The sequence below is a fragment of the Triticum aestivum genome, chromosome 3D (genome assembly GCF_018294505.1).
Source record: "Triticum aestivum cultivar Chinese Spring chromosome 3D, IWGSC CS RefSeq v2.1, whole genome shotgun sequence".
Lineage (NCBI taxonomy): Eukaryota > Viridiplantae > Streptophyta > Magnoliopsida > Poales > Poaceae > Triticum > Triticum aestivum.
Genome location: NC_057802.1, coordinates 9984213 through 10005167, shown reverse-complemented (window position 1 = coordinate 10005167; position 20955 = coordinate 9984213). Strand labels below are relative to the sequence as shown.

General features: G+C 49.7%; 1 protein-coding gene and 1 pseudogene across 1 annotated transcript; one reads left to right on the top strand and one right to left on the bottom strand.

Annotated features, from left to right (window-relative positions):
- Positions 1–363: 363 nt before the first annotated feature.
- On the bottom strand, positions 364–1370 carry LOC123073721 (putative E3 ubiquitin-protein ligase SINA-like 6). The gene is made up of 2 exons (XM_044496770.1): positions 1332–1370; positions 364–1014 (listed from the first exon to the last, which is right to left on the bottom strand). Exons 1-2 carry the CDS (start codon positions 1368–1370, stop codon positions 364–366), a joined length of 690 nt encoding a protein of 229 aa, XP_044352705.1.
- Positions 1371–16807: 15437 nt separating this feature from the next.
- LOC123076025 (putative E3 ubiquitin-protein ligase SINA-like 6) lies at positions 16808–18523 on the top strand (annotated as a pseudogene).
- Positions 18524–20955: the final 2432 nt, after the last annotated feature.

Here is a 20955-nt window from a genome sequence, read left to right as displayed (position 1 = left end):
CATCCTTGCATGGTTGAGGTTTGTAACATGACCATGTAACCCTGGAGCAAGGTTAACCCCTGTCTGGCTGGACCTGTGAAACAGCAGCCGATTTGACTGCCAATTCTAGTATAAATCATACATAAAGATGGCTCGATACAAATTCAAATACGGATTAAGCAGAACTTTAGCGAATGTAGTTTCGTCATCCACTTGCTTGAACGATTTGAAGCAAAACTTCCAAGGGTACAAATATCATGAATTATACTTAAAGTCAGGATCAAGCAGAGAAATGTAGTCTGTTCATCACTTGCACGATTTGAAGAAAGACTTTCATCGAGACAAAAACTACGCTCATGCCTCCTCCAAAGCTGCACATGGATCCTATTCTGGCGTGATAGTCACAGGCACAATGGTTATGGCAGGTCGAAGCAACCCCTTGGGCACAAGGAACATGAAGTCCTTGGGCATCCCATCATACAGATTAGTGATGCTCATTTGGAACTCGGCAGCCTGATAGTATCCCGTTTCATTGCATGATATTGACAGCCTGCACATGAACTTGGATCCAGTAATGTGAGGCTGAATGCAACAAACTGAGATGACAATGCCGGCGGGTTCCATTTCCATGTCGATCATGAAGATGTGCCCATCCTCGCCCACAAGAATGCATGAACCAGGAGTATCGCCACGGATGCGGAGCCCAAATGCCTCGTTGTATATAAATTCCGTGCTACGCCACTTGTACTCGCGTGAGAAATGCTCGAGGAGCATTGCGGTTGGCCCTTTGAAGCTGCAGCCGGTTACGGGGCAGAAGCATGGCGCGTGCGGGCAATCTTTCTCATGCTCTTCTTTTTGGTAGTATGTTATCCTCGCAGTGCATCCGTGTTCGCCATTGGAGCAAGCAAGTTTGATTAATTCAACCGCATCCTCTAGCTCATGGCAGCGATTGTAGACTGTGGTATCAGAGCAGAAGCAACACTTGTCTGGGAACTTGTCATGGCAAGATGAACATATGGTATGGCGCATGGTGCACTGAGGAACCGAAAAAAATCAGTACATAATAAATGAATCAGTAAATGTGCTATAATAACTTTAGCAGAATAAAATACAAGCTAAAATGATGAACAACACAGCAACAACATAGGAATCAGTACGCATGAGATGCTATTTTCACACACTAAGTTCACTCCTAGGAATAACAGGAACAACATACGAATCAGCATAGGACGGAGATACACCAGCCACCCTGTTCTTAATACACGAGTACATACCATAGTATAGTACTATCCGTAGTACAGTACTATAGTATATCAATGAATCAGCATTTCTTCGTTGAATATAGTATATACCGTAGTGTAGTACTCCCTGCATCCCATAATATAAGACATTTTTGCAAGCTAAAACAGCTTGCAGAAACATCTTATACTATGGATGGAGGGAGTACTACAATATATCCAGGGGCGGAGCTACGTACAGCTTGCCGGTGTCACTGGCACCGGGTCCAATTTGCACTTGCTTAATATAATCCATTGATTTAGTGTGTAGGCAATTGATTGTTTGACATGTAGGCATATGTTCTTCTATGTGGACACCGGGTAATTTTCAGTCTAGGTCCGCCCTTGAGTATATCTGTAGTTTGTGTTTCCCCATAGTGATGATACATACTGTCTAGCTAGTTTGCATAAGGTACACAGACTTCCCCAATTATAGCATAATTTTCCACAAATATAAATGGGTGCGCATCTTCAATATTCACTACCATCTAAATCTGTTCCACTTCATTAGGTTACAAAAAGTTGAGTGGCAAACTCATAGTTGGTAGTTGTAACTTTTTGACCAACTTGTGAATGTTGGAGAATATATATAGCATAGCTCTCGCAGTTTGGGATTTCCACACGATAACGATCTGAATGACATTACAATTGAATGAACTCATACATGGATAGAAGACAACATATATAGCTGAAAATGCACCGATCAATTTTGGTTAGGCATTTGGACTATAATGTTTGCATCAGATGTCGTTCTTCCGACATGTCAACTATAAAATAACAAGTCCAAAAACATGCAATTTGGTAATCACCCATCCTACAGTTTGACGACAAAATTAAACTAGGCACCAGACGCATTGGTAATCACCCAACAACGGAAATTGGACTAATACGTGCATTTGATGTGATGTCGTTCTGATTTCAGAGATTCAACATTGACTTGCAATTTTGCAACTACAAAATTACAAGTCCAAAAACAGGCAATTAGGTAATCACCTACAGTTGGCGAGAAAATTAAACTAGGCACCATACGCACAGGAATACTGTCGTGGAATTATCACGGCAGATGTCCTCGTGCAAGGACTTAGTCGTGGAGCCATCGCAGCTAGGAAGCTTAAAGGGGTTAAGCGGGACAAAGGACACGAGGATTATACTGGTTCGGCCCCTTACAGTGAAGGTAAAAGCCTACGTCCAGTTGAGGTTTTATTGATTAGGGTTTCGACGACCAGGAGCTAAACCGCCCTGCCTGGTTATCGATTTGATCTTACCTGTCCCTGAACCGCCGCCGGGTCGTCCCTTTATATAGAGAGGTTGACGCCCAGCGGCTCTCAAAGTCCCGGCCGGCTTATAACAGTGTCCGGTTCGGACTCTTAACTATTCTTGCCTTACACTACAAGTTTCACCATAACGGCGGTTTATCACTACGGGCCTTAAGCCATCTCCGGGTCTTAAGCCCATTACTGACCCGCCGTCCTCAAGCTTGGTACTGGGCTTCACGTGATGATCATTATGACGTAACCCGGTCTCCTGGGCGGGTGACTCTAATGGTTATATCCTCAACATTAGGCCCCAGATTGATTTGAACCGGTTCATGTCAATCTTCAATCCCTTTAAGAGAAAATTGTCCGGCTTCTGCTTGTGCGAAGGTTATAACCCACCATGACGTCATCTTCTGGATTCCTGGTAACCCGCCATGACGTCATCTTCCATTAAACTCATTTTTTTATTCTGTCATATCCCAACGGATCTTATCTTAATAACCATCCCGAGAATCGAGGCGTTTCTGCGGCAAGATAATCATGTCTCCAGCCTCCTCATTTCTCGCGCCCATTTATGAGCCGTCCCTTATAAATAGGCCCGGCCCATAGGCCTTCGTCACTTCTCGATCCCTCGTCTTCCTCCTCTGACGCCCCAGAGCTCGAGCTCCGCCGCCGCCGCCGCGCCCCTTGTCTTCCTCAACCTCGGCCGCTGCATCACCCTGAACTGGTCCAGAGAAACGGCGGCAACCTCCGCAGCTCATCAGCGCCAGTAAGTTCTTGCCACTCCATACAGTAGATTCGCATTAGGGTTCTGTCGTTCTCCCCTGTTCTTCGTAGTTCATCTCGAGTTCTTCACAGTTCTTCCACCGCGGCCTCTTTTGATCCGGAAAGTAGGATAGAACTCCTGCGGTAGTGGTTTCGCACCCATTTCCCATACTAGCAGATCCCTCTTGCTTGCAAAAAGACCTCATTAGAACTTATGAACTTCTCTGTGCCAGTTTTTAGGTCTAGAAATTTTTCCTTTCTAAACGACCGTTTGATCCAAAATAATCCCTGCAATCTGTGAAACTTGTTTGTGCAACACTTAGACAAAAACTGCCTCTGTGAGCCATGGCGGCTCATATCGCCGGCTTAAAAGAGGCCATGCTCTGTGAAATTTCCGGCTTACTCATAATAGAGTTAAATAACTTAAATTGCTTATAATACCCACGGCGGCTTAAATAACCTGACACAATTAGTCATATATCATTAGGCCCCTTCATGAACCGCCGTCCTGAATACTGAACTGAAATTTTTCTCCGGCTTAAATTTGAACCGGAAATTTTCCTTTGTCATAGGCTTCCATTTTCCACAATGCCGCCCAAGGCTCCCAAGGCACCCATTACGTGCAACTGGGTGAGGTCCAACGTTACTGAAAGCACCTTAGATGACTTCGTAAAAACGGGTTACCTGCCCAAAAAGGAGGTCATGTCCTACCGTGCGCCTGACCCGTCCGAAGAGAGACCTCAACCAAAAGATGGAGAGGTTGTTGTATTTGCTGACCACATGAGCCGGGGCTTTGCTCCTCCTGGCTCAAAATTCTTCAGAGATGTTCTGAACTTTTTCGATCTGCGACCTCAAGACATTGGACCCAATTCCGTGTCGAACATTTGTAACTTTCAAGTGTTCTGTGAGGTATATCTTGGAGAGGAACCCAGCCTGCTACTCTTTAGGGAGTTATTTTACCTGAACCGCCAGAATGAATGCGCCAACGGGCCTAGCTTGGAACTTGGTGGAATATCAATTCAACGACGGAGGGATTGTCTCTTTCCTTATGCTGAGCCGCCAAGCCACCCAAAGGACTGGAATCAGACATGGTTCTACTGCCAGGATACTTCTCCGGCTGATGAGAACCCTCTGCCCGGCTTTCGCGCCCTGCGTCTGGAGTCAAACCACCCCCTGCCAGACAAATTGTCTCAAGCTGAGCGTCAACCACTTATCCCCACCATCAACAAAATCAAAGCTCTTCTGGGAAACGGCCTTAACGGCGTTGATCTGGTCCGGGTCTGGATTGCTTGGCGGGTGATCCCTCTAAGCCGCCGCCCCGGCTTAATGTGTGATTACACCGGCCGGAAGGATGATCCTCTTCGGCACAGCCCCAACGACTTACCTGAAGACGTCATTGATGACATGACCAAATCCCTTCTGAACGAGAGCTTAGCAGATTGCGGGAGGACCGGCTTAAGTCCATTCTGCAAAGCTAACCCGGCTCCGGCGGTAAGCTACTGATCTGAGCACTTTACTTTTCATTTTAACAATTTTCGTCTTTAACTTCAAGAAACCTTTGTTGTATTTTTCAGGCTAATGATAAGTTCTGGAAGGTCAGGTATGACCATGAGGCTGCTAAAAAAGCCAGGAAGGCTAAAAAAGCCGCCAGGAGAGCCGCTCCCCGCAAGAAGGGGAGTAAGCCTAGCGCCTCAGACCTGCTTCAGCTGGATGATACCTCCGAGTCAGAGGTAGCCCTTGATTCTTATGCTCTTCTTTGTTTTTTGTTTGTTCTTAACCACCTTATCGACACTGATTATCAGCAGGAGGACACCGGAGCGAGTAACCCGGTGACTGAAGAGGTAACTATACTTTCCTCCGACTCGGAGCCCTTGCCAAGGCTGAAAGTCCGAAGAGTAACCCGGAAAGTAAGATTTTCACATCCTTTAGCTTATCAAGATCCTCAATTTCTTTTGAAGCGACAGATTCATGAGAGCCGGAGGCACACCCGGACCAACAAGGATGCAGACCTCTCCTCCGGCTTACCTGAAGCATCAAGGAAGCGCCGGACCGAGGTTATCTCCAACTTATATCCTTTTCATCCTTTGGCGGGCGTCACTCGTCAACCGCTCAATTCTTCTGATTCAAACTATCAGGAAACTTCACCTTCCTCCGGGGACTCCATGCAATCTAACTTGCCGGCTTTCAAGACCGCACCCGGGTAATGATGATCAGCTTATGTTGTGCTTATCTTACTCATGTTTTTGCACTAACCTTTTGACTTTCAGTGCACAAGCAAAGCTCAGCAAGAGGGCAAAGAAAAGTAACCCGGTCGAAGAGCCGGTCTTGACTGAACCCAACGCCTCTGCCTCTGAGCCGCCGTCCGCACCAGCTCCAGAAACCACCGCTCCAACTGAAGAACAAGCCATGGGGGGTTCTGACAACCCGGAGATTCCCAGCCCAGCTCAACCGGCCGATGACCCGGATGTGGTGATTACCCGGACCGAATATGTTGAGCCGGGAAGACCCACTGTGCTGGCTAGATGCTCTGCTAAAGAAGAACTGCTAGAGCGCTGCAGGGCCAGACTGGATATCACAGACTATGCTAACTTGAGCATTGGAGATATTGTTGCTGGTTATATTGGTCAAGTGCACAACAGTCGGGACCTGGAAATTGACATGGTGAAACAGATACAGCAAAAATCTGAGGTATAATTCCCTTGTTTACTCCATAGTCATCCTTACCATATTAGCCCCCAAGTCTATTACTTATGACAGAATATGTTGTAGACTTAATACCGGCTTACCTGTTAACACTCAAGGGCCGGGTTAAATAGCCTAGGTGAACCGGTCTTTTACCTTATGTTTTAATCAAGTAATGGAGCAACTTTGCCCATTAGCCCCCAAGTGCCAAGCACCTTTGCCTGCAGAGTGCTTGGGACTTATTTTCATGAACCAGCACTATAAATAAAGCTTCTCAGCCTACATTAGCCCCCAAGTGCCAAGTGTCTTTGCTTGCAAAGTGCTTGGGACTTTAATATTGCATGATAATCACTCAAACTGTAACCCGGAACTTGTACAGGCTGCCTGCAAAAAACTTGAGTCGGAAATCTCTGATCTGAAGACCCGCCTGAAGACTCAGGAAAAGGAGACCCAGAAGGCCAATGCCAAGTTTGAGTTCAGTGTCTCTGCACAAGAAAATCTGAAGAAAAAAAATTGAAACAGAAAGAAAAGCCTGGGCCGATGAGAAGATTGCCCTGCTCAGCCGGGCTGAACAAGCGGAGGCTGCTCTTACTGAAAGAACCGCCGAACTCTCCGGCTTAAAACGCCATGTATCGCAGATGGTCGCCGCAATCTTCGGTAAGTTACTCTGTAAGCTTTTAACAAGTTTACATCATTTACGTCTGATAAGTCCCACCATTGCCATCAGCTCACCTGACTTTGTAATGCAGGTCCCAGGAGTTCCAACCTCAACCAGAACGTGCTGACCAAGCTAAAGGCGGTTTACACTTTGGTGGAGCAACTTTACACCGGGTCACAACGTGCTTTAGCCGTTGTGGCTCTGTCCAATGAAGTTCCCACTCACCTGGCAGATGTACTCAGGCGGCTTGCCGTACTTCCTCAGCGCTTCCAAGAGCTGAGACGGGCTTCTGCAAGAGCCAGAGCCATAGCTGCTCTGAGCCGGGCCAAGGCGTTTCTACCGGAGCTAGACCCGGCCGACATCGCTCTTGGATATCCCAGCCTGAAGGAAGACGGCACCCCTTTGACCAGAAAGACTTTGCCGCCTGTGTGAAGAGCGTTTGCCCGGTGGCCACCTTGATTGGGAATGACACAGACCTTACCAAGTATCAGCCGGGCTATGACGCGGAGAATCAGAGGATCCCAACTCTACGCTATGAGGCAGTCAGCCTGATCCCTCTGACTCGTAAGCATACCTTCGCCCCAGAAGTTGACCCGGCCGGGTTAATTGATGATGAGGCTCAATTTGAAGCTTTGAGTGTCATTGAGTAGAAATCATCAACCTTCCAGGTCATGGAAACAGCCGGAGGAGCGGAGAGGGATGAGCCGGAAGCTTCAACCCAACAAGCACCTTGACTACATAGGCAGCTCATGGTTACGCCTTATAAACAATGCCTCACCTTTTGGACTCGGGGAGTCCTGTAATAGAGTAGGAAAAATAGTTAATTTTGTCATGCCATCGTGCACGTGTGCAGCGCTTAACTCCGTTGAAGCTGCTCTTTCATGTTCCTCCGGATTATGTTTGATCATTTACTTTCCTTAAGCTTGAAGAACTGTCTTTAATTATTCTGCAAGCCTTGCAAGTACACCTCCGGCTTATGTAACCCAAATAATGAGGTTGAGAACACAACTCCGGTTCATCAGCACCTAGAATGCCTATTGTGTGCTATCAACATTATTAATCAAAGTTAAGCCGGCGGAGTAAGAAACGCCCTTGCACACTGTTGATATGCTCAAAAGAACTTGTTGCAAACCAAAAGATCAAAACTTAGGGGCTTCTGGTTCGAATACGACCAGAGAACCGTCCAAAGGGGTTAAGCTTAAGATTCGAATGCGATCATATAGCCCCCAGTGGCTTTGGCGTTGCCTATCAAGAGGGTACCGACAGCTATGTTCTCTTGGGTTCGGATACGACCCATGTTTGAACAGGAAGCCCCCAAATGACCTTAAGAGTTGTTTAACGACGCTGATTCGAATACGATCCACGTCGGTTCCCAAAGGGGGTTGAGCCATGATTCAAATATGATCAAGAAAAACTCCCCAATGAGCTCAGCAATTTGCCAATCAAGTGGGTATCGACAGCTATGTTCTCTTTGGTTCGAATACGACCTATGTTTGAACAGGAAGCCCCCAGGTGATCATATTGTTAACGGCTAGATTCGAATACGATCGTAAGCCGGATCCACCTCCAAGTGACCATGTAATGTTGTAATGGAAATAACACATTTACCTTTGGAGGAGAAAAGGACAGAGGTCCTGCTTTATTATTTATCATAATATATACATGGCTATAGAAATATGTACATTATGAGAGCCGGTGGCTCAAGTGTAATAAGGCCGAAGCTGAGCTATGTTCCACGGCCGACGGGTCTCTTCCTCCGACTTACGTGAATCTTTGTGCTCCCGAACATCGATAAGGTAGTATGACCCGTTGTACAAGTTCTTGCTGACCACAAAGGGCCCTTCCCAAGGCGGGGATAACTGTGTGCATCTGTTTGATCTTGGATGAGCCGGAGCACCAGATCACCTTTCCTGGAAGACCCTGGACTTAACCCGGGGGCTGTGATAGCGGCGCAGGTCTTGTTGGTAAATCGCCGAGCGAGCTGCTGCCACATCACGCTGTTCATCCAACAAGTCAAGAGCATCTTGGCGCGCCCGCTCATTATCCGCCTCAACATAAGCCGCCACTCGAGGCGAGTCATGACGGATGTCGCTAGGGAGGACTGCCTCCGCTCCATAAACCATGAAGAAAGGCGTGTAACCCGTAGACCTGTTAGGAGTAGTATTGATGCTCCATAACACGGAGGGTAACTCCTCCACCCAACAACCCGGCGTCCGTTGCAAAGGGACCAAAAGCCGGGGCTTGATGCCCTTCAAGATTTCTTGATTGGCTCTCTCAGCTTGACCATTGGATTGAGGGTGAGCCACTGATGAAACATCAAGCCGAATATGCTCTCGTTGACAAAACTCCTCCATGGCGCCTTTAGACAGATTGGTACCATTGTCAGTTATAATGCTGTGTGGAAAACCAAAGCGAAATATCACCCTTTTCATGAACTGAACCGTTGTGGCTGCGTCACACTTACTAACTGGCTCTGCTTAAACCCACTTTGCGAACTTGTCGACCGCCACCAAGAGGTGGGTCTTCTTATCCTTGGATCTTTTAAAAGGCCCAACCATATCAAGCCCCCAGACCGCAAATGGCCAAGTAATTGGAATCATCCTCAATTCTTGAGCCGGCACATGAGCCCGTCGCGAGAACCTCTGGCAACCGTCACATTTACTGACCAAATCCTCTGCATCAGCATGAGCCGTCAGCCAATAAAAACCATGACGAAAAGCCTTGGCCACAAGGGATTTTGAGCCGGCATGATGGACACAACCCCCCTCATGAATTTCACGTAAAATTTCTTGACCTTCCTCAGGGGAAACACAACGCTGGAAAGTTCCAGTGACACTGCGACGATGCAGCTCGCCATTGATAATTATCATTGACTTAGACCGCCGGGTTATTTGTCTGGCCAAAGTTTCATCCTCAGGCAATTCTCCCCGGGTCATGTAAGCCAAGTATGGTATTGTCCAGTCTGGGGTAATGTGGAGAGCCGCCACCAACTGTGCCTCCGGGTCAGGAACAGCCAAGTCTTCCTCTGTAGGCAACTTAGTAGAAGGGTTATGCAAAATGTCCAAGAAAGTATTAGGCGGCACCGGCTTTCGCTAAGAGCCCATCCGGCTTAATGCATCAGCCGCCTCGTTCTTCCTGCGATCGATGTGCTCTACTTGGTAACCCTGAAAATGTCCGGCAATGGCATCAACTTTGCGGCAATAAGCCGCCATGAGAGGGTCCTTGGAATCCCACTTGCCTGACACTTGTTGGGCCACTAAATCTGAGTCGCCAAAGCACCTTACCCGGCTCAAGCTCATCTCCTTAGCCATCCGAAGACTATGGAGCAAGGCCTCGTACTCAGCCGCACTGTTAGTACAGGGAAACATCAACCGTAGCACATAGCAAAACTTGTCACCTCGAGGGGAAGTTAATACAACTCCAGCCCCTGAGCCTTCCAATTGCCTAGACCCGTCGAAGTGAATAGTCCAGTATGTATTATCCGGCTTCTCTTCAGGCACCTGCAGCTCTGTCCAATCGTTGATGAAATCCACCAATGCTTGAGATTTGATAGCAGTGCGTGGCACGTATTTCAGACCATGAGGCCCAAGTTCTATAGCCCACTTAGCCACTCTTCCTGTGGCTTCTCTGTTTTGGATGATATCTCCCAGGGGAGCAGAACTAACCACAGTGATAGGGTGACCCTGGAAATAATGCTTAAGCTTCCGGCTTGCCATGAATACCCCATAAACAAGCTTCTGCCAATGTGGATACCGTTGCTTGGACTCAATGAGTACTTCGCTGACGTAGTAAACCGGCCACTGAACCGGATACTCCTTACCTGCTTCCTTACGCTCCACCACCACAGCCACACTGACAGCCCGTGTGTTAGCGGCTACATACAGCAATAAGGGCTCCTTGTCAACAGGAGCAGCAAGGACTGGGGGCTCAGCCAGCTGTCTCTTCAGATCCTCAAAAGAAGCATCAGCAGCATCATTCCAGATAAAGTCATATGTTTTCTTCATCAACTGGTACAGTGGCATGGCCTTTTCACCCAAACGGCTTATAAACCGGCTCAAGGCAGCGATGCGGCCCGCCAGACGCTGGACGTCGTTTATGCACGCCGGCTTAGCCAGAGAGGTGATTGCTTTGATCTTTTTCGGGTTAGCTTCGATGCCTCTGTGAGAAACCAGAAAACCCAAGAGCTTGCCTGCGGGAACACCAAAAACACACTTGGCCGGGTTAAGCATCATCTTGTAAACCCGGAGATTGTCAAAGGTTTCTTAAAGATCATCTACCAAGGTCTCCTTCTCCCTGGACTTAACCACAATATCATCCACATAGGCATGAACGTTGCGCCCAATCTGGTTATGAAGACAATTCTGCACACAACGCTGGTAAGTCCCCTGTGCACTCTTGAGTCCAAAGGGCATACACACATAACAGAAGGCTCCAAAGGGAGTGATGAACGCCGTCTTCTCCTGGTCCTTAACTGCCATTTTAATCTGATGGTATCCAGAATAAGCATCCAAAAAACTTAAGCGCTCACAACCCGCCGTAGCATCAATAATCTGATCAATATGGGGGAGAGCAAAAGGATCAGCCGGACAAGCCTTGTTTAAATCCGTGTAGTCCACACACATCCGCCAGGTGCCGTTCTTCTTGAGCACGAGCACCGGGTTAGCTAACCATTCTGGATGAAAAACTTCAACAATAAACCCGGCCGCCAAGAGCCGGGCTACTTCCTCACCGATGGCTTTCCGCCTCTCCTCATTAAACCGCCGGAGGAATTGCCTGACCGGCTTAAATCTCGGATCAATGTTGAGAGTGTGCTCCGCGAGTTCTCTAGGTACACCTGGCATGTCAGAAGGTTTCCACGCAAAGATGTCCCTGTTCTCACGGATGAACTCGATGAGCGCGCCTTCCTATTTCGGATCCAGATTGGCACTGATGCTGAACTGCTGAGATGAGTCACCTGGAACAAAGTCAACAAGTTTAGTCTCATCAGCTGATTTAAATTTCATTACCGGCTCATGCTCCGTGGTTGGCTTTTTCAAAGACGTCATATCTGCCGGGTCAACATTGTCCTTGTAAAACTTCAACTCCTCTGTGACACAAACAGATTCCGCGTAAGCCGCGTCACCTTCCTCACACTCCAAGGCTATCTTTCGGCTGCCATGAACCGTAATGGTCCCATTGTGACCCGGCATCTTGAGCTGCAAATACACGTAACACGGCTGTGCCATGAACTTGGCGTAAGCCGGCCGCCCAAATAAAGCATGATACGGACTTCTTATCTTAACCACCTCAAAGGTTAATTTTTCCGCCCTGTAGTTGTACTCATCTCCAAAAGCCACTTCCAGCTCGATCTTACCAACTGGATATGCCGACTTACCAGGCACCACACCATGGAAAACAGTATTGGACTGGCTGAGGTTCTTATCAATCAACCCCATACGACGGAAGGTCTCATAATAGAGGATGTTGATGCTGCTGCCTCCGTCCATGAGCACTTTAGTGAATTTATATCCCCCCACCTGAGGAGCCACCACCAGGGCCAGGTAACCCGGATTATCAACCCGGGGGGGTGATCTTTCCTACTCCACACAATAGGCTGCTCAGACCATCTTAAATAGCGTGGAACCGCCGGCTCAACAGCATTCACAGCCCTTTTATGAAGCTTCTGATCCTGCTTGCACAGAATGGTGGTAAACACATGATACTGTCCACCATTGAGCTGCTTTGGATTGGTCTGGTATCCCCCCTGCTGCTGCTGCTGATGACCCTGGCCGGGCTGTTGATTAAAGCCCCCTTGAACATTCTGAGAATTGGAATTTGAACCGCCGCCCGGGCCATGAAAGCCGCCACCACCTGAGCCGCCGCCCGGGCCACTGTTGCCATTGAAAGCATTGGAATTTTTAAAGGCCTTCATGATTGCGCAGTCCTTCCATAAATGAGTGGCCGGCTTTTCCCTAGAGCCATGCCTTGGGCAAGGCTCATTCAACAACTGTTCAAGCGTCGGGCCTGACCCGCCGGCTCGGGGAGGTGGTCTCCCCTTACGCTGGTGGTTGTTACCCTGTGAATTGGCGTTGGCCACAAACTCCATACTGCCATCAGCCTTACGCTTGTTACCTCCCTGGTTCGTCGGGTTATGCTGGGGGCCCTTGCCATTGCCATTCCGTTTTCCCTTCCCTGTCCTTTCATCATCCGACGCGGGATCCTTGGTACTATCAGAATCGGCATACTTGACCAGAGCCGCCATCAGCGTACCCATATCATTGCAGTCGCGCTTGAGCCGCCCGAGCTTCATCTTCAGGGGCGCAAAACGACAATTCTGCTCCAACATTAAGACTGCAGAGCCGGCATCCTTCTTATCAGATGAATGTATTATCTCCTTGACCCGGCGAACCCAATGGGTTGTAGACTCACCCTCCTGCTGCTTGCAGTTAGACAAATCCACAATTGACATAGATTGCCTACATGTATCTTTAAAGTTTTGGATGAACCGGGCTTTTAGCTCAGCCCAAGACCCGATAGAGTTAGGCGGCAGTCCTTTCAACCAAGTGCGGGCAGTCCCATCTAACATCATGGTGAAGTACTTGGCCATTGCCGCTTCACTGACCTCCAGCAACTCCATGGCCATCTCGTAACTCTCGATCCATGCTCCGGGTTGTAAATCAGCCGTGTAATTAGGCACCTTCCTAGGCCCTTTGAAATCCTTGGGCAGACGTTCATTGCGGAGAGCCGGCACCAGACAAGGGACACCTCCAGTCCTTGTAGGTATACCCGCATCGACAGAAGCCGTCGGATAAGCCGGGGGTGGCTGGTAAGCCGTCAACTGAGGCGCCTGCTCCGCCTCTTGCCATGCTCTGTCTTGGTCTACTGCGTGAAAGGCTCCGTTATGAGCCGGGCCGTGGCCAGGAGGCAAGTCATGGCGTCGGACATTGCTTAAGCCGGTCGCTGAGACCATGTGTCTGCTATAACTCGGGCTCCGGCCTGGACGAGAGGTTGAATGAATCCTGTCCCGGCTATAAGAATATGCCTCCTGCTACGCCAGAGCCGTCTGAAGGAGTTCTCTGACCCGGCGGGTTTCAACCGCCGTTGGAGAGTCGCCATCGATTGGGAGAGCCGCCAGTCGCGCCGCCGTGGCGACCATGTTTTCCAATGGGTTGGCATAATGACCCGGTGGTATTGGCACGTACTGAGCCGGGGCAGCGTTCACCCGGGGAGGCCCCATCACTTGGGGCTGAATTGACGTTCTAGCCCTGGGCGTCGTGATCTCTGGCGGGTTACTGGGCCCTGCACCAGGCGTGTTGAAGAGGTTTCGAGGATCGTAAACCGGAGGGAGTCGAGATTGGGCCTTTTGATGCCTCCTTCTCATGACCTCATTGGACGCGTTCTGATCTATCGTGAGCCGGAAAGACTGTGCCTGAATCAGCTGAGTCTGGGCGTCAAGAGCCGCCCTCTCCGCAGCCATCCTGATCCCTTCCGCCGCCAGATCCTCCTTGGCTTTTGCTAGATCCAACTTTAACTGTGCCACCTCCGCGTCATGCTGAGCTTGATCCGCTGGGGCGACCGTAGCGGTTAATAGGGTCGTCATCTTGTCTGTGAGATCCATCAGCACCTGAGCCGGCGAGGGCACGGGGCTTCCTGCCCCGGCGGCGGGGTTTTGAACAGGTTGTGCGCCAGCCATGAAGATTCCAACCCGGCTCGGCGGCTCGAAGGGGTCCGGAATACTGTCGCCATCGGAACAACCCCTGAGCCTGCCATCTTGAAGTTGGTATAACGAGTCGGTCTCCTCTGTGGATGACTCGCCGTCAGAGCGAGCGGCCGTCTCCTCGCCAGATCCAGATCTTTCAGAGAGTCCTCCATGGACGCATCCCACGAAAGCATGCTTCAAGGTAGGCAGAGTTCGAGCGGGTCGTGCACGCTGAGCCGTCTCGATGAGATCAGCGCAGAGGTCCGGCTCAAGGCCCGGCTCACCAATCTTGCCAATAAAGACATGGATTTCACCGAAGGGGACCCGGTACCCGTACTCGATTGAGCCGGCGTCGGGGCCCCAGTTTGCATCGTCGATGTAGAGCTTGCCGCGACGACTCTTGGTCATCCGGCCCACAGCGTATCCCTTGAGCCCTTCGAATCTGCCCTTCAAGAACTCAAATCCACCGTGCGCTGGCCTTTTCACGGTGGATTTGAGTTCTTTAGACGAATCTAATAATGAACAGATTTCGAAATATTATACTCTATGTCTAAGACACCCAGATAGTTCTTTAGATCCATTGGTGCTATCGTCTCCCAGGAGCTCGTAGGATTTGAGTTGTATCAGAAGATCAAACACAGGGGTTACCTGGAAAATAGGAGGGCGCAGGGGCTCGCGGCAGATGAGGCACTCGAGGTTGTCGAGGTTCTCGAGGTCGTCTATGGTGTTGGTGGCGCCTGCCGCCGCGACCTCCCTCCTCTCGCTGACGCCGCCCTCATCTTTCTCCCAGTGCTGCCGCTTTCCCATCGCTTCCTCCCTTCCTTTCACAGGATGGAGCGGCGGCGTGGCCAGCCGCCGGATCGCAGACGCAAAGGCTTCTCGTGGCACCACCGGAAGCGAGTCGTCTGTTCCTGGCGGCCGCCGCCCTCTTTATTCCATTTTCTGTCTGGCCCGATGGCGGCGATTGAAATTTCGAGACAAAACGAGAAGGAAACGCGAGACATGTCAAAAGGTGGGCCGAGCAACGGCCCAGATAGACCCAACTAGAAGACGCACACCAACACACACTACTACTTCTCCTCAAAAACCACACACACACTACTACTACTACTACTACTAGTTCAAAAGTTTCTCAAAAAAAATACTACTGGTTCAAAAGAAAACTAGTTCAAAAAAAATTAGTATAAAAAGAAATTCCCTCAAAAAAATTCAAAAGAAAAAAAATAGCATACAAAAGCACATAAGACGTGCTAAATATTCACTCCGTCCCAAAATTCTTGTCTTAAATTTTTCTAGATACGAATGTATCTAATCACGTTTTAATGTTAGATACCTCCGTATCTAGACAAAACTAAAATAAGAATCTTCGGACGAGGTAATACTTCTTTGTAGGTTAAGGCACTAACTGATATTATTGTAAAATGAAAACATACCAGGATTCAAGATGGTATACACTAAGAAAAGCCATTCAACCAATCTTTGATATTCTATCAAAGAAAAATATTCCTTCCGATCCATATTACTTAACGCTGGAATAAATGTATTAGCACAAAAATACATCTAGCACATCTGTATGAGCAACAAGTGATATGGATTGGAGGGAGTATCGATACTCCTCTGTCCAGAAAAACATGTGGCACGCGCAGTTGATTTGCAATTTTGCACACAAAAAGAGTAATTGCAAAACTGTTTCAAAAAGGTCTCTATGCATGTCTGCTTCCTTCGCCCTTCGCCATGGTAAAAAAAAGTCTTAGGTAACAGTTTCATGTGGTGAATTTAAGGCATTCAAATGGGGATAATAGCTTAGCTTAATTCCATGCAGGAAATGCTTATCTTGTCCCAATTTTTTCAACTTTATGTGTATTGTTACCTCAAACTATGTCATGGTTATTCTAGTAGTATGGTCCATGCAATATATATACTTTGCAATTCATGTGTTGTATTTACAATGCGGCCACTTCCCTCGTCCTCTCGCTCGACCCCGTGTACCCCCCCCCCCCCCCCCGGCGGGCATCCCTGGCGCTCGAACCCTAGCTGCCGCCCCAGCCCCCACCCTCCTTCCCTCCCCCCGCTGCCGCCGGCGGGCGCCGCTGGGCAATGCCGCGCGTTGTCGACGGCGGCGGGATCTCGTCTGCCCTCTCGTGGTGCGGGGCCGCGGGGGGCTCTCTTCCTCAACCGATGGCGGAGATCAGAGTCAGGCGCGTCGGGCGGGGCGCGCCGGAAGGTGGCGGTGGACGGCGTAGTGGCTGGCCGGTGATGGTGCATAGCGGCGGAGCGCGCGGGCCGGTGTGGGCGCGGCGTTTCTTCTGGACGGAGCTGGTGGTCGGTCAGATCTGCATGCGCCGGAGTGGGGGCTGGCGGCCGGAGCTCGGCAGGGGGCCTTGTGGAGCGGCGGGCCTGGCTGGAGCAGGCAGCGACATATTTGCGAGCGCGGGTGCCGGTGGCGCACTCCGGAGGCAGCGGTGCGAGTCCATGGCCTGACTGGTGGTGGCGGGCCGATGGCTCTTCCAAGATGGAGTCGTGGCGAGCAGTGAGCGGCCGGCCACCTCTGTGCGGTGTGGTGAGCGGCGAGGCTCTCCCAGCGGTGCTGCTGGCTCTTCATGGAGATGTGGGTCCGACCATTGCAAGGTTGTCCCTTGGAGTGGGTGACGGCTATTGCGGGTGGTCCTGGACCTTGCTGGTGGTACGGGATGGCTGCGGTTTCTGTCCAAGCTGGATGTCGATGGTGCGGCCGATTTTCCCCTTGTTATGCGTCCGGTTGTCGACCCTCGGCTTGCAGCTGCGTTGGCGAAGTGCTGCAGTGGCGGCGGTGTGAAGCTTCTGGGACAGTGTTGCCCAACTCTAGGGGGCGTGGTGAGGTGCGACACGCGGATGAAAATCTTGCTGGGCTTCTGTCGGCCCGGCGGCGATGGCGCCCATGGATGTCATCCCCCTCATTGGAGGTGTCGTCATGGCGTGTTCGTCATGTCCCTTGCTCACTCGGAGTTGTGGTTGTCTCCGGGCAAAAGCCTCGATTCAGTGTTTGATCGGCACAATTGCGGCGTCCCCAACGTTCAATCCTTTGTTGGGAGCATTGTGTGTGGAGACAAGTTCCTTGACGCTCTCCTCCGGTTTTCGTCGCTATCCTCTTTGTTCAATGATGGCGCTATGTACGCCCATCGCCGGTGTGTCCAAGACGGCGTCTTTCTCGGAGCAGATCGAGTCCTGCCACCCACTTGCCTGTTCCTCTTAGGCGATAAGAGTGGATGGTGCGTTGACAAGTGATGTTCTGCGGAAGTTGGTGGTCTTCGGAGGTGTTCGGCGTTGGTCGAGACGCAGTGTTGTGTTCCAGATTGGATAGGCTCTTTTGCGTTGTAGTTTGCTTTGCAGTGTTGTGTGGTGTTTGCGCTACTCTCATTGTTCGCAGCGAGTGTAGTTTCTTGTAACTAAAATTCTGCCTTCTATAAAGCTATGGTACGCCTAGGCGTACTCTCGAAAAAAATAGCAATTCCTGTGTTGTTCATTATTATGGTTGTAGTTTAGCTAAATCATTAGCATATGTACTGATTTGTTGTTTCTGCTCCTCAGTGCACTGTGGGGCATACCATATGTTCGTCTTGCCATGACAAGCTCCCAGAGAAGTGTGCCACTTCTGCTCCCTTCCCACTGTCTACAGTCGCTACCACATGGTAGAAGAGATGTGGTTGAATCCATCAAAGTTGCTTGCTCCAATGGCAATCATGGATGCACTGCAAGGATAACCTACTACCGGAAGGAAGAACACGAGAAAGGTTGCCCACATGCACCATGTTTCTGCCCTGAAACCGGCTGCAGCTTCAGCGGATCAACTGCAAGGCTCCTGGAGCATTTTTTAGGCAAGCACAAGTGGCACTCACCAAAAGTTACATAGAACAAGGCATTCCAGACCCGCTTTCATCTGGGATCAACTGTTCTGGTAGGCGAGGATGGCCACCTCTTCCTGGTTAACATGACAATGGAGCCCCTCGGCGGTGTCATCTCAGTTTGCTGCGTCCAGCCTCACTTTACTGGATCCAAATTCAAGTGCAGGCTGGCATTCTCGTGCGTTGAACCAAGCTACTCTCGGGCTACGGAGTTCTTAACGAGGGGCACTAATCTGTATGATGGGTTTCCCAAAGATTGCTTCCCCTTCCTTGTGCTGAAGATGTTGCTTCGGGGCACCGGTGCAAGCACCATAGCCATGATGGGGGTGACCGTGACACCACAATAGGCCCCTTGTGCATGTGATGGTGCGCATGTGTATGATTGGGTTTAGCCCCACTCCTAACCCTACCCGCTCCCGTACGGCGCCGCCGCGCCGCACCGGAGCGCCCCCGCCAGCCGTCTCCCTTTCACTCCAGCGCACACCCTCTCCCTGCCGCCGCCGGGGGCGTCGCAGGTAAACCTGTGTGCCGCAGCGGCGGCGGCGGCATTTCTCCTCGGCCAACAATGCGGTTAGGACGGCGGCGGTCCGCGATGGCCGGATCTACAGCAGTGGTGCGGGGCGGCGGCGGCCAGGCAGGCGACTGCATTCGGCGACGGGTCCAACGGCGGAGGCTTGGGCACCTGATCAAGGTCCAGATGGGATTCGGGCGGGCCGCACTTGCTGATGTTGTGTACCGTCTCGTCAGCAGCAGGCTGCCCCTGGGATCGACTCGCGTCACGAGGACGTCGAGGGCTCCGGCCCTGGGCGTAGCGGTGGTGGCCGCCTCCTTCGCCGGAGATGGTCAGCCTGAGGCTGGGTGGTCGGATCTCTAGATCGGGCATCTAGTCCCGGCTGCGAGTTGGGGAGACAGAGTTGCCTGTGAAAACTGAGCAGATGGCGGGCGATGGCGGCGTCTTGCGTCGTTACCTTGACGAACACTAGTAGAAAACAGGGCTTTGGTTCAGGCCTGGCCAGCCCATTAGTCCCAGTTCAGTAACGAACCGGGACCCATGGGGGGCATACGTCCCGGTTCGTGAGCCCACGGCCAGGGGGCCGGCCGGGGCCTCGTGGGTATTGGTCCCGGTTCGTCTGGACCCATTTGTCCCGGTTCTTGGCACGAATCGGGACCAATGGGCCTCGCTCCTGGCCCACATCCATTGGTCCCGGTTCGTGGCTCAAACCGGGACAGTAGGGGGAGCTTTAGTCCCAGTTCCAGCCATGAACCGGGACAAATGAGTTGCCTATATATACCCCATCGCCACAGCAGAGCACTCCACAGTGCTTTGTTTTTTCTGGCCGGCGAGGGGAGGGCATTTGGGTGCTCTAGCTCACCTCCTATGCACATGAGGTGTTCGATGAAATGCCCGAGACACACTAGTTAAGCTTTCTCCTCTCGAAGCTCGACCTCCAAGCTCCATATTTCCCGAGATTTTCATAGGTTTAGCTGTCCGTCACGTCCCGTCCCCGTCTTTACCGCCGTCGATCGCCTACGGCGATCTCGTCGCCGGCACCACAGTGGTGAGCATCTTGTTCTTATCTTCTTTCTGAAAGAAAAAATATTCTTACTTTAGATAGATACTTGTCTAATTTTCTTACTTTTATTATTGCTTGTTATTATATAGTGCGATGGTTTTGGTATCCGCCCCCGTCGGCCCTCGTCCTGTCTATGATTCGGATGTGGTATATATTATCTTTTTTATAACTATTTGGTTCATTTATTGTTTATGACAATTATGCCGACCAATGTGACATAGATTTTATTTATGTAGGGGGTAGTTGAACCAGAAATTCCAACCGACCCTATTGCCGAGAGGTTAAATTTAGTTGAAGAAGAAAACAATTACTTGAAGGAAAAAATAAAAAAAAAGTTGAGGAGGAGAAGATGATATTGGAGTTGCATTTTGCGGATGTCGTCGATAATCACAAGATCAAGATGGATGAAATGCGGTTTAAGATTAGAAAATATGCCATTCATACTGAGGCTTGGTATCATTATGCTGTTGGATCAATTGTTACCTTGGTTGTGATTATGATCGCATTTGTTGTTGCATTGTAAGGTTTTACATAGTTTCAATGTATGGTTTAACTAGATGCTCTGGAGAGCTATATGTTGTTCAATGATAACTATGTATGTACTTTGTTTTTAATGTGATGATGAACTTCTATTGGTCACTTATCTATCCATGCGAATCTGTAATGGTTTTTGACACACATAATTATATATAATGCACGCAGTGCATCCAGTTTTTCCCGTAACCCTCTCAACTTTTTACCACATGCTATGTGGGTGAAATGATGATACCATGCCAACTTTCAACCTTTTCAGAGTTCATTTTTAGTGCTTTTCAATTTCAGGGTCATTTAGCTCGAAAAAATCAGTAAATGCATGAAAAATAACAAATGAAGTCAGGAAGGGTTGAAAATTGATGATGTGGCTTTGAATGGTGAATTTTGAACACACAAAAAGTCTGGAGTTAAAATAAGTTCAAAAAAATGAAATCCCTTTGTCACAGATGAGTTTCCGTATGAAACCCTGATACTTCGAAAGAGATTGTCCGTTTTGTACACGAAGTGCATCTAGTTTTTGCCGTAACCCTCTCAACTTTTTTGCACATGCTATATGGGTGAAATGATGATACCATGCCAACTTTCAACCTTTTCAGAGTTCATTTGAAATGTTTTTGAATTTCAGGGTCTTATAGCTCAAAAAAATCAGTAAATGCATGAAAAATAAAAAA